This window comes from Zootermopsis nevadensis, unplaced genomic scaffold (genome assembly GCF_977971745.1).
Source record: "Zootermopsis nevadensis isolate Lab colony 2312 unplaced genomic scaffold, Znev_1.0 Znev_ptg000022l, whole genome shotgun sequence".
Classification (NCBI taxonomy): domain Eukaryota; kingdom Metazoa; phylum Arthropoda; class Insecta; order Blattodea; family Termopsidae; genus Zootermopsis; species Zootermopsis nevadensis.
The window spans coordinates 18286392-18313795 of record NW_028259154.1 but is presented as its reverse complement, the minus strand read 5'-3'; the positions used below and the strand labels follow the sequence as shown (position 1 = coordinate 18313795).

Sequence of the window (27404 nt, the reverse complement as noted above, 5' to 3'; positions counted from 1 at the left end):
AAACAGTTGTCTAATTCGCTGCTAACAGACAACCGAATGAAACTCAAACAATTTTGTGTCTGAGAGTACTGACTGCATTTTCTAGCCAGCCACTGCTTCTTGCTTCCGCCCCACACTGTATGCAACCCATTTAGCAATGAGAGTGCTTGAGGCAGCTGCTAATTGTATCAGTGGACGGTACGCTGACTCCACATTTCCGTAAGACACAGAAGTGTTGTGGGTTCCGGGTACTGGGGGAAGTCGACGATTGAGGTTCGTCCACCCACAGTGTCTTCTGTGCAAGCAGGGGCTTATATGACGTCACTTTGTAGACCTAGGCGTGAATGGCAGGATAAAATTAAAGTGGTTGCTAGGAAAAGAAATAATGTTCATTAATTACAGACTTTTTGAACGAATAAAGACTTGTGTGTAAATTACAAAAATTAAGGATACACTTCGAGTAAAAACACAACCAAAATGGGAAAAGCATGCAAGAGACTCGTGTTTTATAGAGAATATACAATTTGGGAGTTAGGAAATTAATTTTCATTTAATAAAATAGCCAAAATAACAATATAAGTGATGCCCTCGCTGGCAAATTGTTTCACAAGTGTTTTCGAACCAGATTTTCAATAGGAAAGTTTAAGATATGTTCATAGACCGAGAAATAGATGTTCTTACCAAATAAACCAGCCAGTGCATGCTCTAATTCGGTCAAATTATAAAACAGTAGGAAGTATGCTGTTATATTCTGAACTGTACTTCATAATAACTTGAGGCGAAATGACGGATGGACATGATGAAGATAGCATCTCATAGGCATCTAAAAGGAGATGTCACAGACGCCACTGTAGTCGTTTAATTGAAGCGACGTATCATGGCGTCCAACGCTAAGTCTATAATGAGTTGGAACCGACATAATCAAGGAGCTGTTAGTTTCAAAGCACAGGAGACCAGAGACCGAGGAAGAGGAAATTAAGCGGCCTCTGTCACTATATTTGTCGCTGTAATTCACGCTGCCTTTAGTGACAAACGTGGCTTGTGGTTCATGAAGACGTGACAACACAGGGAACGGTTTCATGACATATCCAGTGACTTTCGCATAAAGTCTGTTCACTGAGGCACAGTTTTCAACACTCTTTCATGTCCCATCATAGGATTTGTTTTGTTTAATTCAGTGTGTTTGGATATACTATAATATACATGTGTGGCCCCCACAGAGCGAAAAGTTTCATTGGCGGTAAACAAAAAATGGTATTCGACATGTGTTACAACAAAGACAGATGAAGGAGCGGCTTCTTCAAGCGAGAACAAGACTATTTAGCTGCACTGTCTTAGTATGCCGTATACGTAAGCAATTCACGATATTAAATGATACGAAACTTTGTGACTTATCCAAGTAGCATCTTTCTGTTAGGACAGTGAAATAAAGGAGCACACGGGCAACTGGGCATGCGACTAAGATAGGGAGACAATGAATGTTTTCAGAATTTTGGTGGGGAAACCTCTTGGAAGCTCTTCTGACACAGTACATTGGCCTTGATGCATATTATGGGAAGTATTTAGCTAAGAAATAAATAAAAGGAAATAGTTCTTAGAATGTTAATGTGAATCTCTTCGCTGACTCCGTTTTGAAACAGATCCAAATGCTTACTAGCCGTCGAGGCATGAAGTAGTCTATTAAACAGCAAGCCTATTCTAGCAACAAGCCTGGAATTTCAAGCTGCTGAATGTGTCTGGGACAAAACAGCATCTATTCTCCAACACCTACCTGCCAATTATGTGCTTCATGTAGCATTTGCGTTACAGACCAACATGTCCCCACAGAGAAACCAGGTTTGGGTCCCACCCAGCAACATTCTCTCCTTTGGATGCCGGGGACATCTCCACGATGAAGCGGCGGAGAGCAAAGTTGATCTCTCATCCTCATCTAGTTTTGAGGTTACAAATGCCTGGAATTTTCCCCGTACGTCTTCATTACTTAATTGACAACAAGAGCGACTTGAGTTTCTTATAAGCGTCCTCAAAACATTCTAAATTTTAAATTTTAATTGTGTTATTTAACAACGCCCTCTCTCTTTCTACCTATATATTTATCAATCATCCAACCATTCATATGTGTGTCTAATTGTATGGTACTCAGCTAGTGAGGAAATTTCCCGGCTTTTAGAGATCCTGAAGTTTCATTACCGTGTTTGCTAAAGTTCTCTACTAGATTAATGCCTATTATTATTAATATGCCTCCTAACAAGTCTCTCTTCATACGAGTATTTTACGAAAATGCTGTATACATTTCTTGTTTCCAAAAAGCGTTCTACATGCCCTGCCTATTTTTCCTATTTTTTCTAAAAATTTTAGCTGACTAGTGCAGGCCAATAATAATTAATTACGCGGCACAGGCAATAAATGAACTATAAAACCATAAACATACAACTCAAGTCGGGAATTAACTATCTCTAAAACAGGCCTCTTTGATAGTAATCATTAACGTCAGATTGATTAACTTGCTTTGGCCTGACTCCAGGAATGTCGTCAACTTTGTTGCTTTGCTTTTGTTTCTGCATCATAATGAGGCTATTATATTACCGCCGTAATAGGATTCAGGACGCTTCTCTTATAAAAGTACATAGTATTCTTAATATACACAAGAAATACAAAAAGAAGACGAAAAAGGAAGTAATACGAAAGTTTTACGCGTGTGAAGTTACATTCGGCTAAGAATTAAATCTTCACCATTTTAAAAGATAAATATTGAGATCTCAGCAGCGCCCCTGCAGAATTTATTATGTAATTCAGTAATGTAAACCGATATAAAAGTGTAGTGAAGGAGATGTTTCATGTTTTATGGCCCACACTCTCCGCTTACGACACTTCGATACAATATCATCTCTGCGTGACAACGCAAAAAAAAAAAAAAAAAAAAAAAAAAAATTCAAAACTCACACACACTTACAGATAAGTCGAAATACAATACAGTGAAGATGACGTGATACGTAAGTAGATTTTATAACGTCTTCCGGTTACTGCATTCTTATAATTTCAAACCAGTGGGGCGCGAACTCTTGGAGAATCACTGACATGTTGATATAGCTACGTCTTGTATTAAAATAAATCCGTTCTGAACAATAAAAATGAAACCAACAATTTAATATGGCGAGATATGGGGGAGATGAAAAATGTGTAAGAAGAATGAATACAGCTTGGAAGACTCATACATATATAAGACGAGAATATTATAATGGAAACCAAGAGTGAAAGTGTGCATTAATCTGACACGGGACAGTCAGTGGCTATTCCATGGCGGACGCTTGAGACCTGTGGCTTCCATAAGTCAGAGAATTTCTTGATCAGCTGAGCGACTGTTAGCTACTGAAAAAGACTGCGTCCCAAGGAGTAAAGTAGTTAGAACAGAGTTTTATCGTATTTGAGCATCGTGTAACCTTGCTATGCTCAGAATTCCGTGACGTATTGTTCATGATGACCATGACGATTGATAACAATGTTTATGTTTCATTATTAGAAGGCTTTTATACCGTGTCTAAAACACGAAATTAACTCTATTGTATTTCAAAGAAAGATGTTAGGTATGTGGTATATGAAGCTACGTTAAATAATGAACATCATTACAGTGAGAGACAATTTAAATTTTCAAGGTTTTATTAATCAGTGTCTGCTATCTCTAAAAGAAAAAAAAGTAACTGCAATTTGGCCATTATGACGAGTTATGCAGTTACGTATACCACATTTATGGAGTACCGAGAAAGAAATAATTCAAACTATAGACCAAAAGAACATTACCTAGCATGTCAGTATAGTGGTAACGTTCCAGCCGTGTGTTATTGAGGTACTAGATTTGAATAACGGATGCACCACCACTTATTCTGAACTACATTAGGATTTCCTTGAGTTTACTCAGCCTCTCCAGTGCGTTTCAATATACACGACCGTCTCAGTATTTACCTACTTATCATAAATTAACCTCACATATAATCTCCGCATTGAAACAGCGTCGTTAAATAGATTCAAACTTTGTAATTGTGAGAGTGTTCGGTTAAAGATTATTTCAACGCGTCTGAATATACCGTCGTTGAATAAACCGAAAAACAAATGTAATGTCAAGGTGAATCGCTGTTAAGAAAACACATGACATGGTGTGCGCATGTGCGCAGAAGTTGAAAATGGGATTTGCTCCTTAGTCGGACGCTACAGCTGTGAGTCTTAGCTTTGAGATCGGCCACGCTGATTGCTCAGTTTCTCTCCTCCCTCCAGACAGATGCTTAAATGTTGGTTTTAATAGGTCACGACTGCTTCCTTCCGGTTCATCGTCCACAGTCGTTCTACCATCCGACACTGTGCAACGTAAACAGTTTAAAAAGCGTCGTTAATTAAACCAAGAAAGAAACAAAAGAACATAAAAATATCGTTGAGGATTCTTGGACACACTTGGGAGAACGCGTCGTCTACCCGGTGAGTTCAAGACCGACCGTTCTGTTTTATTTTAAACGTATTCTGCAAAGCAGATTGGTGTTGTTCCGGATACAGCGAAATATGCACAGAAGTACTACAAACAATGGTCCTGACGAAGAACGTTGATGTTTCACCCACGAGTTACACTATTGAACTGCCAAAGTCTATAAATCACTCGTGTCCTGAAACGCCGTTTGAAAACAGTCACAAGTCAAAAATAGAATCCTACAATTCCCTGAATGAAGGCAGCGTACGGTTGTTGAAAAGCCTGAAACTCTATATTTTTAGAGACAGTTTATTATATCTGACAAAGAATATTTCATAATTGCTCACAGTTCATTATAAGGAGACAAAACGGCCTTTTTTGAATATTTAAATTCAAATCCAGCACAAATTATATATTAAAATAATGATCTAGTTTATGTTTTACAAAAAAAATTCACAGGTATCGCAGTACTATAAAATTTTCATTTATAACAGCAATGTTTCGCACCGACACCACGTTTATAAAATTGTATACATACAAAAGTTGTCCATCTCTTTATTATTTATCTTAACATTTTCTTTCACACACTGCATAAATTCATTGCCTATTTTTATAAAACAGGAATATATTTTTCTTTTCCACGTGGTCATGTTTTTGTAATATTCTGCGAAGCTGATGCTCAGAAAGGTCTCAAAGATATGACACCACATAAAATTACAAGAACTTAACATTAATCGATGTTAGTGTCGTCCCATGTCAGATGTTCATACGACCGCCATGTTGGCAGTGACAGGATGTTAAATAGTAGGCTTATAAAAGGAAAGTTGCCTCAAAACGGTACGATGTAAATAGCTAGTTTTATTATAATCCATCAACTCGTTACAAAATTATTAGGAGGAGAAGGCGGGAGAATATACACAAACGCGACAATTTTAGACCTGAATTTTGTTTGAAATTGAGGGACTTTGGCTAAAAATACGATAAAACGTATGATCACTCATTAGTATGGGCTAATATCTGTGTTTTTGTACGTGAGGGACACTTATTGCTGGGTGCTTTGTGCTAACGGGCCATCAGATTCAACATCGATGTCCATAAACCCTCGAAGCACTGTAAAGAGGAGAACACGGGTGAATATTTATTGCTGTAATATCTATATGCGTCGTGTTATGTAGAATTTGTTACTAGTGGAGACACAAGCTGATAAGGTTACATGATGTCGTGCGGAAAATCTGCAAACAAGACCATATAAAGTACGTTCGCTATTGCAATGCTTTTGTTGTATGATTGGCAACACTGCTCGTCACTTACTTACGTCTAGCGCCTACGTTAAGATGCGTAGTACTTAATTAAGCACGGCAAAACTTCACCTTGCCATTCCGCAGAAGTCAACGGCGCACACGATATTGGCCACAAGGCGTCATCACTGGCGACACCGGACAGGGATGGTTTTGATTTCTCTCAAATGAGTGAAGTGTGGGGTGCATCTCAGTCTCGAGGGAGGTGAAGGGGTGTCTTGGACTCTTGTCGCCACAGATGTTACGCACCGTTACTTCAACGCTAGCGAATAATAACGAGCTAAGAGACAAAACCGGAATCACAGTTTTACTCGTCATAATACAGCAAAGAAATTAAGGTTTATTTAATGTTTGCTCTGTACTTGTCAATGCTGTGTTCACATCAGAAATTAATATTTATTGAGAACTGGACAGGATGTAGCAGTTTTAGCGTCTCTTAAAGTAGGCCTAATATACTGGCATTTTCCTGGGTGCCGGAGAACCAAAGCCAGTCCTTCATTTGTAATTTAATTAACACAACTCAGTAGATGAGAGTAAAGTAATTTCGCGTCGAATAATTGGCTGATTAATGAATTATGAATGGGAAGAATGCAATCGTCTTGAAACTTAAGATACTTCCCTGGTATTTGCCTGGATGGTTTGACGATGACCATAAGTCTTAGTTAGGAAAACCGATCTCCGAGCCGAGAATTGAATCTAGAACCTCAAGAATACATAGCAGAAGTGATAACCACTGTCGCGACGTTAAATGTGCATCAGTCACTGAAGTAGTACATTAATATAATAACGTATTTATTTATTACAAAAAGCTGGAATATGGGAAACACTTCTTAATGACTATACAGACTCTCTCGAGTTTTAAACAGGATACACCACTGGTAATATAGTGGTGCTAAACAGGCCTGGCACTGATCGACAGGAACACAGGTCCATCGTCTATGAACAGAAACAGATAAGCCACTCATGCACAAAAATTAATTTTCCTAACATTACCCCACAAGACTGAGAGGGATGTGAGTTTTTTGTTTTCGGGAACACGTCTGATAGGGTAACCCAGGCGCCAAGGAGACAGAGGGATGATGTGCCTGTCACATATCCTCAACGAGCCACTAAGTGATGTGCGCAACTCGAGAGTCCTGGGTGAGGAGGAAGAGGATGAATGATGTCGTACGGATTCTTCGTTCTTGCACGGGGCTTCTGAGACTTTTACAATTGGTGGAAGACAGATTGACAGGAGGCAGACAAAACACAACTGGCGTCTATCATATTTAAGCACTGTTAATTTGCAAACATAAGTTACACTTTAAACTTTTAAAACATAAGTTTGGAAAGGTGTTTTAAATCTTATAATAAATTATTTAATCTCCACGTCATGAAATACAGACTGTCACTCAGGCTCGAATATTCTCTTCAGTAACTTGTTTTCAAACACATTCCACAACGCTTTTTTGAATGTGAATGATTTAGGCCAATAGTACTATATTAAATCTGCATATGATTATATAAATGCTGTCCTAGGGCCAGATCCGAGAGTCTGTAATACGTCTGTTCAATTTTATGTAGAATATCTGCCTACTAAACAATCAAGGCGTTCATAAAATACAAATGCATCTTATAGGCACATACACTGAAGTATGTAATTGTATTCTCTTACACACCATAATTTTGTTCCACTTACTATAGTCATGATTAGTGCCCAGCGAAAAGGAAAACAAGACATACAGTAAAGTTTCCCCTAAAAATCAATTAATTTACTCAACTCGTTATACCACTTCAATATAAAAATAACCTAGGTTTGTATATTGGGCGTTTGTATTTCAAAATTCGTCACTGAGAATCCACTTCAGGAACACAGAATTTGTTGAGGAAATGGTCCACTTATTAAAAAGTTTGAAGATACCAACTGTAGATAAACTTATTTCAATAATCCACACCTTCAGGGGAGTTGCGCTGCATTTTAAAATTAGAAAATGTAAAATATTTAAGAAAATTACTTTTTAAATTGATACACAGGCTAGTGAGCGTACTCATATCCTGGAAAACATCAACGAATAAACGTAGTAAAGCCTCACGGCTTGACAACGCAGCTCTTAATTTCCTTTTAACCAATTAATTGAAATTTCAGTCACATAACGTTCACTCTCTTCGATAGTATAACATCTCACGTAACAATCATCGGACAAGACGTGCTCTTACTTAATGGACACGAGAGACGATAGAGATACCCTAAGCCACAACACAACAACCAAGATCAAAGACGACATCCAACACCTGTCCTATGATGCGACATCACAAGCGTGCCTTCCACAGAGTTAAAAACCTTTACGAAGTTATGACATCCGAACCCTCTAGAAAGTGGCTACAATCCATCAGCAAGCATTAGTATCACGAAAATTACGTTCTGATTTCGTAATTGCTAAACGGTCACTACACAGCAATACATTAACTTAATTAGGGAACAATTACGTTGATAGAGCAACGCAGTGCCTGGTGACTAACCCCATCAAACTGGCTGTAGTTACCACCACAGCAGTTTCGGTCCTTTCAGCATGCAAATGAGAGAAAATATCCTAGTCTGGTAGCTCCACTTCCTTTGGAACTGAGGAAGAGTGTTTGTGTAGGAGCATCATCTGATCTGAATATGAGTGTCTTCTGGGTTGTTGCGCCGTGTAGTTTGGTAGACGTTTATCGACGTTTCAGAGGTGCTTGCTGCCTCCTTCATTAGGGCTATGATGGAGGCAGTAAGCATATCTGAAACGTCGGTAAACGTCTACCAGACTACACGGTACAACGCCCCAGAAGGCAAGACATCTTCATTCTCGCCGCCGTGAGAACCTTATATCTAACCTCAAGAGACATCCATTTTTGCGCTAAATTTAGAGGGAGGATCTTCTGTTATAGGTGTAGCAAATTAAATCTCAACAGCAATTAATATATTCCATCAATCGTAAATTCGGTCAAGAAATTCCGCGACGAACAGAACCCGGAAGTCAATCAGCGTTTTCACAATGTCCAGCACAGGTAAAGTGATTAGTTTCGGGACCATGGAATTGATGGAAATATAACGTTAAAATGGATCTTACAAAAAGTGTGTGAAGGTGTGGATTGAATTCATCTGGTTCATGATATTGCGTAGTGGCGGGATTTTGTGAACACGATAATGAAGCTTCATATTTCATACACAGATGAAGAGTCCTTGATTATCTAGGTGACTATCGCTTTTTCAACAAAACTTGGCACCCTGGAGTTAGTATTGTATATACTTTTACATGAAGTTCGGCATGAAAGCTGAGTAATCTTGACATGAAGAGGCACAGCGTCTGATGGCAACCCAAAATTCCTCCTTAACACCACTCCAAAGTTTCGGAAGTTTAATGTACACAGATTATAAACTAGAGCCAAGAATATTTTTTTCTGCGGTGTAATATGTTGCTACTAATATTTCTAGTGTTTTATGTTCCATTCGTTGTAAACTATCTCGTCATTTGGAGCAGCTATAACAGAGTCTGACAGCTTGAGATTTGAGAACTTCCTTTCCCCCCTCCAGAGCCACTGTTTGTGACACCAGCGACATCTGCATCATATTGTTCAGACAGCTTCCCTCTCTTGTGTGTGCGGTTTAGGGAGACACCGCAGTCCTCTCTAACTTCAGCCAACCCCTGTAAGTAAACACGTCTGTATTCTACCACACATGACATAACAATGTCCCCCTAACTCAAAAAATAAAGTATATTTTCTCTTCAAATTTGAATTTGTCCTAAATAAACTTATCTATTGCTGGTAATCAACAACAATACAGGCCTATCATTCATCACTTTTATTTACAAGGTAGGCCTCTGACCCGTTCCGACTTAGAAGAAATCTTCCTGTATTCTCTTAAGACGTTAATCCCAAAGACCTACTAGTTTTTACAGAATCTTATCAAAAATAATATCGATATTGAATTCACATCTCAGATAAACCGCTCTTCGTAAGTACGGATAAAGTTGACACTATGTTTAATTAAGCAGTGTATTAATCAGTTTGAACGTGTTGGCGCGAGAAAGCTTTCTGATACTGACGGGAATCGAGCCCCACGCCTTTAGCCAGCAGTTAATAACTAATCAGTGTAATACCAGTTGCAAAAATTCGTGGATATTGTGCGAGTTGCATAAATGCAGGCGGACTATTGCATATGACAAAGCTGATACAATGTGACGAACAGTTAACGAGCGTGAAGCTAGGGTTGGATGCGTGTCTGTGGAATTCCAGTGAAATAACAGGACTCGGACAGCAAACACTTGACTGCTTTATATTCAGAATTGTACCAATAACAAGCAACGGGCCCTGACAGCCAGGTGATAACCACCCGAACACGCTGCTCAGTGTTCATCTCTCCTGCGAGCAAATATTTGGTAACCGTGAGAGTTGAATAACGAATTTTGTTTTTGCTTGCTTTTCTAATAAACATTCTTATCGTCTCCCATAACAAGTTCTTTCTTCAGGGTGACGACTGTTTGCTCAAGGACTGGGACTGGTAACCGGTCCTACATGATGTATGAAGATGTAGCTCTCTTGTCAAAGAGTCTCATTTACTCATCCCATTCTTCGCCCGTTTTTCTTTAAATAAACCATATAGAAATAATTAAATTAGTAATTCACTGTTATACGTTGTTAATAATCTGTCAATGTTTGTAATTGTGTGTCTATTAGAATGATAATTTGCATTCAAATTTTATGAAATTCATAAACAACGTGTGTACTCTGGTACACTCTAAGAAACAAATACTCAATTATTCATACTTTGATTACATTCAGATTCTAAAAACGTTGCCCTACAGTTATAGAGCTTGTAAATTTATGCATTAAGCAACATACGGTTGTCCAGCGACGAAACAGTGGCCATAGACATACTGTCAAGTTATTCGTGGTTATCCTTATAAACCTACACCCAATAATTATTGTGATAGTACCAGAAGTTTCAGATAGGCCATAGCAACTTCTTAAACTCGTACCAATTCATCATCAATAATCAGCATTATAATTTATGATCATGTCACTCGCAGTCACAAAGCGTTGTTAATAACCGCTTCTAAGCTTCGCGGATATGAATCGTTAATGCTGATCCTAGTTTTTGGTGCCGACAAGGTGTGAAAGTTGGCTCTGTTGCCCCCCCCCCCCAAATCATCAGGGCTGAAGTGAGAAATATTGTGTAACTTAAATGGCCAGTCCATCGATCAAATTCATCACATATGCTTTTTTGGCCGTTAATTTCATTTACTGGGCACCGAATGAAAAAAATATAACTGCCTATTTGATCGGAAGGGCGAATGATCGTTTGTGTAACGCAAGAAATAATCGAACATTCGAGTGTAGACTGTAGTGGTCATAAACTACGAATACTTGGTTATAACTCCGAAAAGACAAAATTAGAACATCATTTTGCTAAAACTGAAGTTAACTAGAGATTTTGTGCAAAAGAGGCTGGTTTTTGAGATGCAATGTTCATTTTGAAATGGTTAAAGTAGTAACTTTTAAATTCTATTTGTAACAGTTTCTTAATCAAACCACAAACAGTAAGCAGGAGAACCATTTATCCACTGTCCATCTAAATTAAATTAAAACCACCAAACCGAACACAGGCTAACTAACGTTGTCCTTACTGAAAACCTGCAGCCAATCACTTCGCAGCCTCGTTTCGCCGTAGTTTATAAATATTTGTCAAATGTTGTAAATAACTTCGCAACTCTGGACATTTCCGTATTCAGTGCAAAGACTTTCCTCCTTGCTAATTATAATTAACCTTGAGTTGTCTGGCGATTTGTAACCATAAATCAATATTTCTTACATAAACACAGACGACTTTGAATGTCGCAAACTTTGTTTTCACTTGTGCAAGACTAGCAGACATGTTGCGTTGTATTATATCTTGTTTGCTGCTAAGAAGCCTTTTAACGTTCGAGTACATTGGTAATTACATCTACCACCTGATTCGGCGTTCAGTAACCAGTGATTGTTCTAACACCAATAACAGGCTACTCTTTATAGTAGAGATGCAATTTATTCTTGGAGGAATGAAATCAACTATTAAATATTATCTAGACCTACATTTGTTTCCGACTTCCGTTATTCTGCGACTTGGAAGTAAACATATTTCCTTATGTCAAATTACTGGCTTCATGACGATGTATGGATCCAATAAAAAGCAAAATTGAAATAAACAGTGCAATATTGGAACATGTAAATACTTTCACGTGGCTGAGTTATAAAATTTCATATTAAGCTACAAAATCACATTTTATTAAATATGCTGTTAACTGAACAATACTATCAAACAAAATTAATGAAGAAAACGAAACAAGTAAAATTATGCAAACCACTGGAACTTTCTACCTTCCATTATGACAGTGAAATATGGACGAGAGGAACAAACGATAAACGTTTACATCAAAATTCAGGACACATTATTCTGGAATACCGAAGAAATTAATATTTATGAGAATCAAAACTGGATGTTTAGAAGAAAACTTCATACTGTGCATATAGAAATAAATCGCTTTAATACTCCCACAGAATGGAAGACTGCACACTACCAAAACAAATTTTATATTACAACCTAACAAAAGATTATATTTTACACGCTATCTTAAAACTGCTGGACGTCGTGTTGGCGAGACAAACGAACCAAACTAGTGGCTTGACTTCGTAACAATGATTTAAAGGTGGTTCATATGTTCTAGGAATAATATCTAAAAATTTTAACAGAGTTACCTTGATTAATGTCAACAAAAGATTGAATCCGAACGATGTCTGGACCAGCTAACGAGAAATATGTGCACTCCATATACCTCATTCACAGAACTTAACAGAAGTAGTGAATAAGCATGGGTATGAACAATTTTATAAAACATTCTAAAAAATGTAACCAAACGAGCAAAACAGGCAACCTTTCCTGATCTTGTTTGTTCGATATTTTAATAGGGCTGTCATACTGTGATTTTGTGTTGTCTTACTGTTCAATTCAATGGCGTCACCCATAAGAAATCAAATTTCCCAGATTTCCACATAGGGTGGTAGTGAAGGCGGTTAATATTTTGCAGATTCAGGTAGATTTTTAAAATTTGTGTAATTAATAATGTGTTTTATATTTACATTTTCAGGGCCATCCTTTCTGCACAGCTTTGTATACTGTTCAAAGATTCCCGTCTGAATATTTGTGTCCATCAGAGCACGATCAAATACTGCACACAGTGTTGACTTTCGTATGCTACGAAGTGAACTGTGAATAGCTATTTGTGTTTTAAAGCGAAAATCACAATAGGAAAATTGCTTAGAACTAGTGTTCCACTGCCATATTATTTATGCAGTTCTTATCAAAATTTATTTAACAACATCCGAAATAGATATAGTCAATAATCTAAAACGGTTATTTTCAAATTTAACGCAAACTAAACTTGATTAGTGGATTTTAATAAATATTTTAAATTCCAAAATTTTATCGAAGCCCGCATCTTGCATGTGGGAGGTACTCTACCCGAGGTTGCGTAATTCGTGGTTTTCTCAGTCTACAGACAAATATCAGTCTGTCTTCAAATCGGTCACGAGGATACCTAAAAAATCACTTCATTTATGGACCATTTTCTCATCTCCTCTCACACCATATAAGTGGAGCAGTATAAGAATCAATTCATGAATTTCAAATCCACAGGATTCACAAACGTACAGACCCAGACCAACACATACGTCGAAATTAAGAGTCGCTTACCCACCGCAGAGGAACGCAAATATAGAGTCCGTGACTGATTGACGACGTGACAGGACATGCGTTTTCATTCACAGCTTCATTCAGAAGATGCAGAACGTATAGTCTCAAGTTAATATGTCCCTGCAGTGATTTTGTTGTCTGCCATATACTTCACTGATGTCCCCAACAACAGCCGCAGAATGCTAGGAGTGGTGGTGACAGGTTGACACCTCTCAACAACTTTTAGAAGCAGGCGTAACAGGGGCTGAAGACGTCATACAAATCCCCTTATCGAGATGTTCCTCCAGACAACAACGGGTGACATAAGTGGACACAGACTACAGGAACGCAGTATTGAAAAGTTTTCATCCCTAATATAAAAGAGTGGGTCTCAAGAGCTCGCCTACACCCCTCTTATAACACAGGAATTCTGTTCATGGGGATTGCATTGTCCGCTGGTAGTGTGTCTTATGGGTGTGGCAGGAGATGCTGAATATTTTAAGTTCCTCGAAACACTGAAGGTAGCATGGTCGCCTATTTGAGCTAACAAGAAGCCTATGGAAATAAAAATCTGTAGGGAAAAGTTAAGGTTTTACGACAGGAATGCATTCATTAAATATCATTTGTTAAACAGGAACCAATTTTGATTGATTTAAAAGAAATGTTAACCGATAATATTTCTTGATATAAATATGCGTCGCTTTGGCGATAGAGGCAGCAAGCATCTCTGAAACGTCGGTTAATTTCTACCGGACTACATTTCTAACATCTCAGAACACAGTCATCTTCACACACGCCGCCTTCAGAACCTAAAATCTCAAGCAGTAATTGTAATTAACTGTCATAATTGCAAATACAAAATCGAGTATGATAATCATAAAAGCTAAAGTGAAAATAATGGAATTATAACCAGTCCTTGTTTAGAAATGAATTATGTGCCGTATCAGCTAAGCTCCGATTCGGGTACGTTCAGAATAAAAGTTAGACGCATTACTTCTGACCTAATCCGCCGTGTAACATCAACTATCTATTACATAAACCCAGCAACAAAACTGTAAAACAAAATATACACAATAAATTTAGCTGTAAATCCGAACGAGTTCTTGAAAGGAATCCAAATAACAAACTAATGCAAGAGTTGTGTTGAAACTTGATGGTCTGCCATGGCATATTGAGGTTTATAAGATAGCACCTTGCATTTCGTGGCCTAGTTTGTCGGATAGTAGTCAGACACCCCAGCAGTTAACCAGCCAGCCAGCCAATTGTTTGGATTCCACACAATTTTGGTCTTGAGCAACCACAGGGCCCTTTGGGAAAACAAACGTTTGGTGCCCATAAAACTGCGTGTGTGTACGCTCGAAACAGCTGTGCTCACTGGGTACAGCCAAGCCATAGAGACGAGTCGTGAGAACACATGTTCTTCACAGGAACTTACGTAGTTTAATAATGCAGCCAGCATCAACTGCAGACCTTATAATCTGAAGTGTATTCAATGATGCTTACGCTATACATATAACAACGAAGTATCAACTGTGGAGCTCACCTAGATTGGATTCTTAGCATTCTTGTTCGTCTCACGAAAATCGAATTGTTTAACAATGTGGTATCAAATGAAAAGCTTATTCAACAGAACACATGATGAACTCTCTGGTTCCAAAGATACAATTTCTTGAGTGCTGATAATTCGCGTTGTGGACGATTATCAAATGCATTGTGCAAAGACCACGGAGGTCAACAAGAGTATCCAGGACAACCGAGAAACCATCACTGAAGAAACTGCATCTGAAGTGAGGGTCAGTTATTGAAGGCGGCGGTGTAAGAATAGCCTAGGATCCAACGAAACACATTATGTTCTGATAAAATCAGGAAACTTGTAGACATTTGCAACAAATTATTCCAAATGAGGACTCCCATAAGAAACAGGATATATTTATCTACTGTAATATTATTTTGTCGAAATTTGTCTTTAATTTTTTATACTAATTTTTTAATGACAAGCTGGTAAAGCTAGGCTTCATGTAAATAAGGCTTGCACTGATTCCATATCAACCAAAATTAAAATTCTGCCAATTTCTGTACAAATGCTTAAAAAACTGCGAATATTGAACTCTCAACAAATAGCAGCAACACAAAATATTCATCTGTAATAAGTGAAAACCAAGGGAAAGGGACAATAAGTTAAACACAGAGTGTTTATAATGCGTGCACCTAAAGAATTATGGTACTGATATTTTACGCTATGCTGTATAAATGGACTTGACATGAGTAGTCGATTTTATGATTTGTCTGTACATGTTTAAAACTGTATACGTATAACGTCGGTTAACTACTGGTAGTCAAATTTATGTCAGTAATTATAAAAAAATTCACGACTTGAAATTCTCTGGATCATCTCAACATCACGTTTATTTCTATGTCATTTCTTTACATCTGGACTTGTAGAATAGGGGATTATCTATTTCCAGACTAATAGGTGTTCTCAGAATCTGATTCCTGGAGTGGTGTTTTAAAAGAGCTTAGGTAAACATATCAGGAAGGGGAAGTATATTCTTCCAGCCTGGAATAAAGTAGGAGTTTGCCTAAATATTCCTAGCAAACACCGATCCTACTCCAATGCCTTGTATTTTGACTGCCAGGGTTCAGAATCCAATGGGAAGATAATTTTAAAGAGGATATTCAAGACGTAGAGTATGAGGGCATGTACTAAATTCTTATAGAGATTGAATGTGAAGATGTGGACTGGATTCGGCCCGGTAGTGAAATCTTGTGAACACAGCCATGAATTCACATATTCCATAACCAGCTGGAAATACTTTGACGAACTGAGTGACTATCAGCTTCTAAAAATGAGCATATCGGAGTAGAGTTGGACATGATTTTCCTACGTTAACGCTGAATTGTTAGTACCCGACCTTACGAAAGCAGATATCAAGGACCTCTGATAACATGTTTTTTGCACCGTGAAAACTGTAAGTAGTATGTTTAATGAAAATTCAAGACCATTTAGAATACCAGTACTAATGCAATATAAATATATGCACAATTCTAAAAGTATTTGTACACTATTACCGAGTAAACTCACTAGCAAAACGGGATAGCGCTGGATTGAGTACCAATAGCGAATGTTCTGACTGGATTTTTTGTAAATTTTCTCACAATTTTAGGTGAATCTCCAGACTGATATATCTACAGTCTTCTGATATTCATCTTTTGTAATCATCATAATATACAGCGAAGGTTTATGTAGTGTTAAACCGTGAAACTTAATTCCGGAAGTGTCCAGTTTAAAACTCAGGTGGTTATCTTAAAGCGTTTTGGCGGTTTTTGCAAGTCATTCTGCAAGAACGTCAGTAAAAATTCCTGCAATAACACTGGATACTGGGAAAGACCCGCTCTTCAAGTGCCTGAGCACTGCGGGTCCCAACTTTTCGTTGGCTTTGATCTATGGACATTCGGTAAGACCCCTTGGACGAGGGATCGGCCCGTCGCAAGGCCTCTACCTGTACATAGGACAGCACAACACAGAAAAACGCGGACAAACATCCATGGCTTGAGTGGGATTCTAATCCACGGCCCCAGCGACCAAGCGGCACAAGGCCCACGCCTCAGACCGCGCGGCCACTGCTGACCTCCCTGCAATAATATCAAGCAAAACTTGGTTATGAAGTCATAACGGCACACAGGTGGCTAGGAATAAGGGCTATGGCGCACGAGCGGTTTTCTACCGCAGCGGTAAAACTACCGCGACCGCATATTCCTGTTGCCTGTGCACACGGACGGCGAAATAAACGCATTGTCCGCGTTTTCTATTCATCTGGGAGCTGAATTATGTTGAGACAGTTGGCGTATGCTCTAGGCTGATAAGTCGAGGCATGGATTTAGTTGAGACTGTCGCTGTGTGCGCTTTATGCTAAGAGCAAGGGTAAAGCGAAGAAATAAATTTTGGTTCCCTCCACTTCCAAGTAAAAGATTGTTGGAAGCCAAATTTCACAAGTTATATGAGGACCTGCGTATGTATCCAAAGAAATTATTCAGATACTTTTTTTTTTTGGGCTTGATTTCGGCAGTAGACCTTCACAGAATTCTATCCACAGTTTCTCTTTAGTTTTTGTCACTGTACTCCGATATGGCCGAACTGTTCAGTGCCTGCATTTTCTCCTCTTCAGTTGCACCATGGTCGGAAAAAAATGGTCTCCGTTCTGTTGTTTCGCCGCTCATGCGCGCACACAGACAGGGTTCTTCGTGTTCTACTGCAACCGTCAGCCACTATGCGGCAACCGCACCGTATCGAAAATGAAGCATGTTGCCGCAGAAAAACCGCTGCGACCCAAACCGCTCGTGCGCGCAGTTTATTGGAGATATATCGTCTTTGCATTTCAGATAAGTGTTCTGACATTCTGACTCGGACTTTACCTTAGGCGAATAATGGGATAGTGTCGTTAATTAACATAAATAAATCGTGGGTGGCAAATGACACAATGAGACATAACGTAACAATTATTATCCTATCAGTGTCTTAGCAACCGTGTCCAATGGCTACCCAATGGATACCAGATGCAAAGCGGCCCAAACGTGAAAGTGATTACTCATTTCCAATAAAACCAAATGCCTCCTTCATTTAAGTTAATTATTGCCTTATTTAACGATGCTTTCTCAACTTCACAGATAATGTATTGTCAAATATTATGTTGATATGTGAACGGCAATGTAAATTGGAGGACTAATTAACTGACATAGACCATAGAGATTAATAATATGTATGTGTATATATATGTGTGTTTTATATTTTTTATTGTTATCTTGATTAATTTTGTAATTTTGTAAGTTGGTTTCATTTATTAACCAGAGCCCCGTAATTCGTCTCTAATTCACGTACAAAGAGAAAAAACTTTTTTTACACGCTTTGCAAACAAATGTGACGTCCTAAATCAGTGTTTCTCGAAGCAATTACTGTTGTAGGCTAATCATTATTATGCAATTTATTTTACTAATGTTTCCATTGATCAGGAAAACGTTTGAGACGAATATCCAAACGTACCATTTTATAGTATGCATCCACTGACTGTTGTGGAATTATTATTCGGTCTGACCGACAGTTATTCTCACAAGAACTAACAGTGCCTGGAAACATTCAGTTTTAACAGTTAAATTCCCCGCTTTTTAGGAGAGAGGTATAATTTAGTTTCTTGCAAAGGAAGTAGTTTCTAACCACAATTTACTCTAGCGTGTTGTATGTATATCTTTAGTAGCGTGTGGGCGAATTCTCGAAAAGCTTTTAGGATTATTTAGTTAAGGATTCGAGGGATCCTGTATTTCGTCTGATACCCCACATAAACAACGTCAGTCCCACAAACTCTATCTCCTTTCAGGACTAAACTAGTCATTTACGAGCTAACCAGAATTTTACCCCTAAACAATCCCAGAACCCTGGTGTAACAGGACGGTGGCGAAGGGAGTCTCCGAACTTACAGAAAATGCAATCGTTGATGGCATTTCAGCTGTCATAGAGTGAATGCGGTGGAATCAATTTACCCTTAACGATAGGGGTGCATAAGGGTGCGTTTATCGGGGTCTGATTTCTGTCTAAATGGAACAAATTGTGTTTCAGCTCGTAACATCTGCACTCTTTATTCAACAAATTTAAAAATAAAAAAACTGACGTTAACACTCTCTGAGAAAAGTACATATATTCGAAATATACTAAAATTCTCTGTTGAGTGATCAATATTCAGAAGGTTCTAGCTTTATTTTCAAACACGGAAGCCGTGATATTCCTCAGTCTCTTCAGTATATGGCAGGATAATATTTTAAATCAGCCATGTCCTCTTACGACCATACTGTTCCTAATTAGACATTCATAATGACCCTCTAATTATAATGCAGCTGAAAAACTGTAAATTCAGTCTTTTGTCACTTTTTTGCATTTGTAGTTCTGTAAATGCTTAACCATGTATTATGAAGTACAGCGTATTGATTGCGTAATTCATATTTGCTCGGTTGGGAAATTCCCCGCCATTTATGGAACCAGCCCGACACTGATCTTGGAGTCTATCTGATCCAGCCCACAGTGAGACCCATTATGGTATTATCTCCCCATGTAGGCCCAAGAATACTAATCGGTGTTTTCAGACCAAAATATTGAATGAATTTCTCATTTTTTCATATGTGTTACACTGCCTGCCCATTTTATCCAACTTGGTTTGATCACCTTAACAATATTTCAAGAGTACAAATATTTAATTTGTTTACGATGTAGTTTTTTCCAGCCTCATGTGAACTCGTCCCTCTGAGGTCTAAGTATTTCCTTAACACCTAGTTCCCAAACAACCTCAATCTTTATATTGTATTTTAGAGCCATGTTTTATGTGTAGTAATAAAGACAAAATATATTATATCTTCGTCCCCAAACAACAAGAATTTGTACAATTTACAAGTCCATGCAATCATTTCACTTCACACTACAGGTGAAATATTTTGAATTCTACATACGACCTTCTGTTCTTTGAGTCCTTACGCACAATACACTATTAAGTTGATGGATACAGTCAATTATATGTTTGGCCAAGCCTGTGTTAAATTATTATTAAAATATGCACGAAGCTTCGTCCACTATAATCTTGATTCGTAGTCATATGTTGTTGTATTGATATATATTATATGTGCGGATATTAACTTCCTTGTTCTGTTGACAATTTTCCACTGGTGTGTCTCCTCAAGAAAAAGTCTGGACTCTCCTTGATAATTTGTGGAAAAACTGTTTTCGACTCAGTTTCTGTGATTTCTGTGTCATCAAGGAGTGTTTAAAGATGGCACTTCAGGTGAAAAATATAACTAATGTGGTTATCGTGGCAGTTACACTGTTACTAAAGAAGTTTTCTAATTGAAAGTATCACATTTTGAAAACATAAATAAAAACATATAAAACGATCAGGTGTGGCTTGGCATTTGAAAAGTGGCTCAGTGTCTTTCAGGGAACACCAACGTTTGTTATCGAGGTTGCAGCAGTCAGTCACTGGACCATATCCTAATTCTGTTGGTTCCACTCCATGCATTCATACCTCATTTACTTATGACCCGTTTTAATACCATTCTCCCATTTTCATTTAGGTAAACAATGTGGTCACTTTCCTACAGATTTTTCACGAAAGTTGTGTAATATAGTAATTTAAAATTATTCTTTGTCAGGACTTTTTCCATCGTCTGTTCTTTAAAATCACGACGTTTCGGAGGCTGGTTCTGTCTTCGTCTTCGGGCGAGAGGTACTTACTCTGTTGGGTCCCTTAGATAGAGCTAGTCTCTGTCACTGGTCTCGAAACGTCGTGATTTTAAAGAACAGACGATGGAAAAAGTCCTGACAAAGAATAATTTTAAATGTAAACTGCCGTCGTCAAAACCCTTTAGAATTGAATATTGTAATTTATGATCTGCACCAGCTGTGCTGCATATGTCACCCATTACATCACTAACAATATTTGGTGTGGAATTCAAATTATAATGCTCCTGAATATATAATTTTCTCCATACTCACTTTATCTGTCAGGTCTAAATATTTCTTCACTACCTTGCTCTGAAACATCTCCAGTATAGCACATGTTCTGAAACAGCTGATATAAACTATCTGTATAACCACTGAATAAGTTATTACAACAGCGTAATTAACAAAGCACTTGTAATGAACTGATTATATTCACTAATCGTGCGAAACTGGTTCTGAGTGTAGCCAAGAAGAAGAGAATTATGCAGTTTTTTCATGATACAAGTCAGAGCATTGTGATGTAAAATTCCTGAACAGACCGGCTTTGTCATGATCTGATGCATGAACTACTCCCCGCTACTGTGGAGGACGGACCAAAACAGAATATTTAAGAACAAGTTTCTATTTACAAGGAACTAGAGATTATTCCATATACGAGATACAAGACATGTGCTGAGCCACTGGAACAGACAGTAGCAGAAAGCAACCACGCAAGCAATGCCAGTCACTCACGCTTCTATCCCCAGAACATAAATATGATGACGTTTCTTGAAATTACATTGTCTTGTCATTATAATTTATCAGAACGAAACTTGAATTTATATATAGATTTAACTCAGCTTCTGCTTTATTACGATTTGACTGTTTCATTCTAGAAACTGAATCGCGCGCTGAAACCTGGCATATAATAAAATATATATAATTAATATATAAATCTTTTGCTGAAAGCAGTAACCTTAATATGAATAGTATGGCTATTTTCCATAACAGATGTTAGCAATCTTTATGTTTTTGTTTGGGAAGTATAATATAATATATTTAACTGTGCGGATGATATTCATCTACCACTCAAAAATATAAATGCTCAAGAGAATAACAATAACATGGAGCAAAGTAATTTTTAAAAGTCAGCTTAATTTTCGTTCAGCTAGTTAAAAAATGTACCGCCTATTTTGAAACCGGAAGGTTCACATTGTCTGTCAGTTACCTCTATCCTGAATCAGGTGAATCCGGTGCACAGTCTCATTTCCAAATTCCCCAAAGATCAATTTTAATATATTATCCTCCCTTCTCCGCCTAGGTTACAACATCCAATCTTCAGTACAGGATTTGAACTGATGAATATGAAGCAAAAGTGACCTAATATAATGCTACTTGTTGTTGTGACTGTAGTACAGCCTCCCAACAAGAAATCCAAGGTTCTAGACCCTGTCGTCCCATAAAGTCTTTTTGCGGACAAATAGACTAACCAGACAAACCAGGCGGAGTATCAAAGCAGTGCTTAACTCAGTCGAGCGAGTCTAACGCTGTTCTGGGTAGAAGGAGCCTTATACAATTTTGGTTTAAACACAACACAGCATTATGGATACCTAAAATACTGTAGATGTTAAAATAACCAGACCCCTCCTATAGACCTACACTAAATCTGAAAATGAGTCTGAAGTAAACTGAAGTTAATACTGCGACGACAACTTTATATTATTAAATTATGTCTATTTTTCTTTCATTGTTTATTTCCTTCTTTCTTCTTTCTTCATTCCATTTTCATCCTTCTTTTCCCTCGGTTTGTTTCTCTACCTTTTACTCCTTCTTTTGAGTTATTATTTCTTTGTTTCTATTTCCACTTTGCCAGACTTGTTTCGTAAAACAATCAGCTAACACCTCAGAATTATTTTACAGTTGCTTATATTAGGCCTGTCATTTCACTAATTCATATTCAAATCAAAATATAGAGTTCATATGCTCATTTGATGTGTAATTCATTAGAACAGCATTTAAGAAAGAAGAACCACGCATTCACACACACACACACACCACTCATAACTGCCATACCTCGACATTCAATTGAACTATTGTATTTCCGTGCTGTCGGTTTCCTAAACGGGAATCAAGAGTCATCCTTATTTGTCCAGTGGACGAAAATGTTTCCATCGACACTGTTTACATCTTAATTGATCATTAAGACTACATAAAATAGTGGTGTAACTCGAAATATTAATCTTTCATTCCGAAATGTACATTGAAGCTTTTTATAACAGCAAGGACTACATTCATGCTTCTTGGCTGGTGGGCACTATTAAAGAGACCGCCCGATTACTGTCATCAAGACCACCCACGTGACATTCAATCCCTTGCATGTGTTTCCAGACAGAGCCGCCATTTGTAAGTACTGTACAGTATTTTCCAATTGGGTGAGTGTAATGAATCCTTTTTCGTGTGTTCAGATGTGAGGTGCGTCCGGGTCCAGAGTTTCTGATGAGAAGCTACACCTTTATGAGGAACCACACTTTCCGCCTACTGCAGTTCCACTACGGGGACGAGTCGTGCACTCTGGCACTCTACACTCTGACGGCCCGGGGTCGCTACCGACTACGGGGCCGCTCCTGGGTGACGCCCGGGGCAACCGAGGCTGAGTACACATTGACGCGCGTTACCGTCACGGCACACAGTGCTGAGGTGGCCGAGGAGCTGGCCGCTCGCGTCAACACCACGTGTCCCGGTCAAGTGCGACGGCGTTGGAAACCTTACCGCGACTACGTAGTGCTCAGCCTGCCCGAGGAACTGGCCCCAACCAACAACCAGCCGCCCTTAGTCGGTAGTACTTATCAGCGGAGAAATGCGGCGTCTTCCAGTGCTCTGGGTGAGGAACTCGCTGATCGCACTCCCTACAGCTAGTTCAGTAAATGGTTCGGATTCAATTCCCGGCAGGGGCAAAATTTTCTCCTTCACACCGGATCCTGCCCAGCTCTGGGCTTCGTTCAAGTGTTTCTTTTCCCGGAAATAAATAAAATGTATCATTAACACATCGCTCACATACCAGCAGACACCAACTACTTTCAAGGACGATAGCTGAAGTATTTAGCCCTACGTGGTGCTCCAGAGTGCCTTGTTACAAGCAGCAGGGATACATTCTGCTGCGATAAATAATAAATGTAGATCGGAAGACACTTAAGATCCATCAACGTAACTGCTTCTTCGACCATGAAAATATCAAATGTCATTTAACTTTAAACTGTACTTCCTAAGAACAACAGTACTATGTGCACAGTACTAAGAAGGTAGGGACTATACATATTATCGTCTAAAAAATCCAGATGATAACCGAAATCAACCAGGCGATATATCGAAATACAACCATTCGGCAATATCGTAAACCATCAGTCCATCAGTTGAAATCTATCAGTCTACATATCGAAATCTACCAGCTAACAAATTGAAATTTACCAGTCGTTATATCGAAAGCGACAAGTCGATATATCAATGTCGACCACTCGTTAAGTCGAAGAAGTCAGTGATGTATCGAAATCGACCAGTTCATATATCGATAACGAACACCCGATATATGTACAGACGATAATCGAAATCTACGTGCCAGTATATTGAAAACCACCAGTCGATAAGTTAAAATCGGATAGTCGATATATTGAAATCCAGCAGCTGATTGAACAAAACCGACCAGACGATTTGTCAAAGCCAAGCAGACGATATACGAGTTAGTCACTCGAAAAGTCACATCCACATGCAAGGGGACTTTGCAGCAACTGGAATAGAGGTGTCAAGCCAGATTTACTTGTCACGAACACAATATTTTCTAACGTACATAAATATAGAGCCGGGATGTGTTTCAAGTTCTATACCTGGCTGTTTTAATTTACCCATGAGATTTATCTGAGTATTTTTTTTAAAGATTTGATCTTCTGCAATCCAGTTCACGTGGCATGAAATAATATCACTCGGGTACTTTATTTCTTTTATATTTCACGCAGGGAATACATTCTAAATATTCATAATGTTTGTGTTTATTACATAAATACTTAAAACCAAATTTACTAACATGAGGTGTCAGTAATACACAAGAAAAGACACTTTTTGCACACGATGTAATCTAACTACACATCACTTTTTCTCTACACTGTGGCGTTCACAGAATTTTGCCAATAACGCTTTAAGTAATGCTATTTATACTGGAAAATTGTTTATAACTTAGATTATTTAACGACTCTTTTAAAGTACAGGCCTACTGGTTGGCAGACAGAGAATAATTAAATGGAAAGTATGTGGAAGTAAGCGATTACAGTCTATTTATGGTACCAAGGCAGAATTTTATTAGAGTGACTGAGGAATGCCATATAAACCAGTCAGAATAAGCAATTTGAGAGATGAGAATAAAATCTAATGTTTTTCTAACTACAAAATAGGGATGGAGATATCTAAACCGCGACTTTCAAACCTTTCAAAACATCTTCTTACTATATCTAAATAATTACAATAGCTGCTACCATTATCCAAATTTTAGAAGACCTAATGCTTATATAACGTAGAACACAGCATATATTAATAGCACAAATTTAACTAATGGTCTAATTTAAGCGGTGTGGCAAAGGAACAAAGGGTAAAGAAGAAACGGAGATCAAAGTTAAAAAGTGATAAATGAAAGAAAATGGAAAAATTAAGGGACGAAGATACGAAGCAAATCATTCCCTGTTGAATTTAAATGGGCCTTTGGCAGAAGTAGATATAACAAATAAAACGAATTAAACCCGGAGGCTTAAGATGTGAGGGCTACAAAAAATCGGTAAAATATAATTTCGAAATTTCAGAGTTACGGATATCACGTAAAGTAACCTAATACAACCCATACTGATCTGAACTGACCTAACTTAACATAACCCAACCTGTATTTGACAAACTATTGGGCCGATTTTGTAGCGAATTCCATATGATCTTGCCCAATCCGTGACCTCATCGTGACATGAGTTTGGTCAACCAGGCATTTGCGGTTTGGTAGAAATAAGCGTGAAAAGATATGACCTTGAGAAATTTAGAGACCTGTATCTGGCAAAGCATTGGTCCGATTTCGTCGTGACTTCCATATGACCTTGACATATCAGTGACCTCATTTTATTATGTGTATGGTCAACCAGGTAGTTACGGTTTGGCAGAAATGAGGGTGAAATAATATGACGTTTAGAATTTTAGAGACCTGTATCTGGAAAACTATTGTGCCGATTTCGTCGTGACTTCCATATGACCTTGACATGACCTTACCTTATGCGTGACCTCAAATTTACATGAGTTTGGTAACTCAGATGCGCAAGGTTCGGCAGAAATAAGGGTGGGAAAAATTATTCAGTAAAGACCTTGAATGTTTTGGAGGCTTGTATCTGGAAAACCCTTGGTGTAATCTTGTCGTGGACTTCGCATGGCCCTGACCTTTTTGTGACCTTAAATTCACATGAATGTGATAATTCAGTTACTTACAGTTCGGCAGATATAAGAGTAAGAAGAAATTACCTTGAAATATTTAGAGGTCTATGATCCGCAAACTATTGGGCTGATATTGTCGTGGCCTTGCTTTGTCCATGGCCTAACAATGACCTCGTCGAGCTATGAGAATAGTCACTCTGATACCTACAGTTCTTAAAGCCGCTCACAGAAGTAATTGTCTTTACACGTCATTTGAATTACAATAGTCTGGTACAAATCACAGCTGTTCACTTTCACTAATAATGTTTCCAGTTTCCGACAAGCCTGTCGACGATTATGTTGATGATAATAAGAATGAACATTCTTAATCTCGGCGCAATATGGAGGGAACTAATCAGGTTCATGTTCCAGCCGTTTTGCCTCCTGGTAAACATTAGATTGATTATCTATAGGACGTTACAAAAAATATTAAAACCTGATGATGTGTTTGACCTAGGTCGACACCAGCTGCGGATGATGCTGACTGATGATATGGACTGCCTTTCAGCGCTGCATGCTGTATTTCACGAACTTCAGTTAGTGCGAATTCAACGCAGGCCGAGAGGTCCGCCGGAAAACCGCCACCCTAGACATGAGCTGCTACTAGGGGATGTGCATTCTCGCCCCGAATTCAGGAACACTTACCGACCGACTGCATTTCAGATCCCTCTGCTTCGTGCTGATCAGGTACTGACTTGTAAGGAAGAGTTTAGAAACTTCTTCAGTCTCTCGGTTGCTTGGATTAAGTGAGTTTTACGGAAGGTTTAATTTCACTGATTACATCCGCTACAATTTTCAGTACTACCAACATTATTTCTGAGATGCTCTAAAATTATCTTTGTTTTATTACTTCCTCTCATATAATTTATTTCCCAGGTAATACATAAAGCTGTCGAGAAAGTAACGAAGTTATAATGGTTATTCATTTTTAAATTAACATTATTTTGTTAGTGTAAGGTACGCCATTTATTAGTTAGTTCATAGACTTAGATTGCTTATAGGAGAAGAAGAGAATTTTATTTTAAACAAGTCTGACTGCATGTAAGGAAATATAAATTATTCTGAGAACAACAGTGCTAAGACCAGCAGTTATGAATTGTTTTAATCTCTTTTGTCGAAAGAAGAGGAATCCACGTAAGCTCTCTCAATGTACGTAGATCATTCCGCAGAAACCTGACAGTACCGTCAGCTTCGTAAAACAGCAACGTAGCACTTGCTTTGTCGTGGTAA

The 27404-nt window shown here is 38.2% G+C and overlaps 2 protein-coding genes across 6 annotated transcripts in view; one reads left to right on the top strand and one right to left on the bottom strand.

The window, feature by feature from the left end:
* Nucleotides 1–27404, bottom strand: part of LOC110829119 (uncharacterized) — a 331896-nt gene that overhangs the window by 19498 nt on the left and 284994 nt on the right. For 2 of the 5 annotated variants that reach the window (XM_087353299.1, XM_087353300.1), the window contains one exon: nt 8531–9389. The exons of 2 other annotated variants lie outside the window; for them this stretch is intronic. In XM_087353299.1, coding sequence (XP_087209425.1) covers nt 9350–9389 — 40 coding nt within the window. In that variant the 3' untranslated portion in view covers nt 8531–9349. Of the gene's footprint in view, nt 1–8530; nt 9390–27404 lie in introns of those variants that run through there. One more of the 5 variants, XR_015536300.1, reaches the window with a different exon arrangement.
* The window catches only part of LOC110829118 (protein APCDD1-like), a 54433-nt gene that overhangs the window by 17658 nt on the left and 9371 nt on the right, over nt 1–27404 (top strand). Inside the window, exons 3-4 of the mRNA XM_022062507.2 lie at nt 23153–23568; nt 26632–26861. Of these exons, the coding sequence (XP_021918199.1) occupies nt 23153–23568; nt 26632–26861 (646 nt within the window). The remainder of the gene's footprint in view (nt 1–23152; nt 23569–26631; nt 26862–27404) is intronic.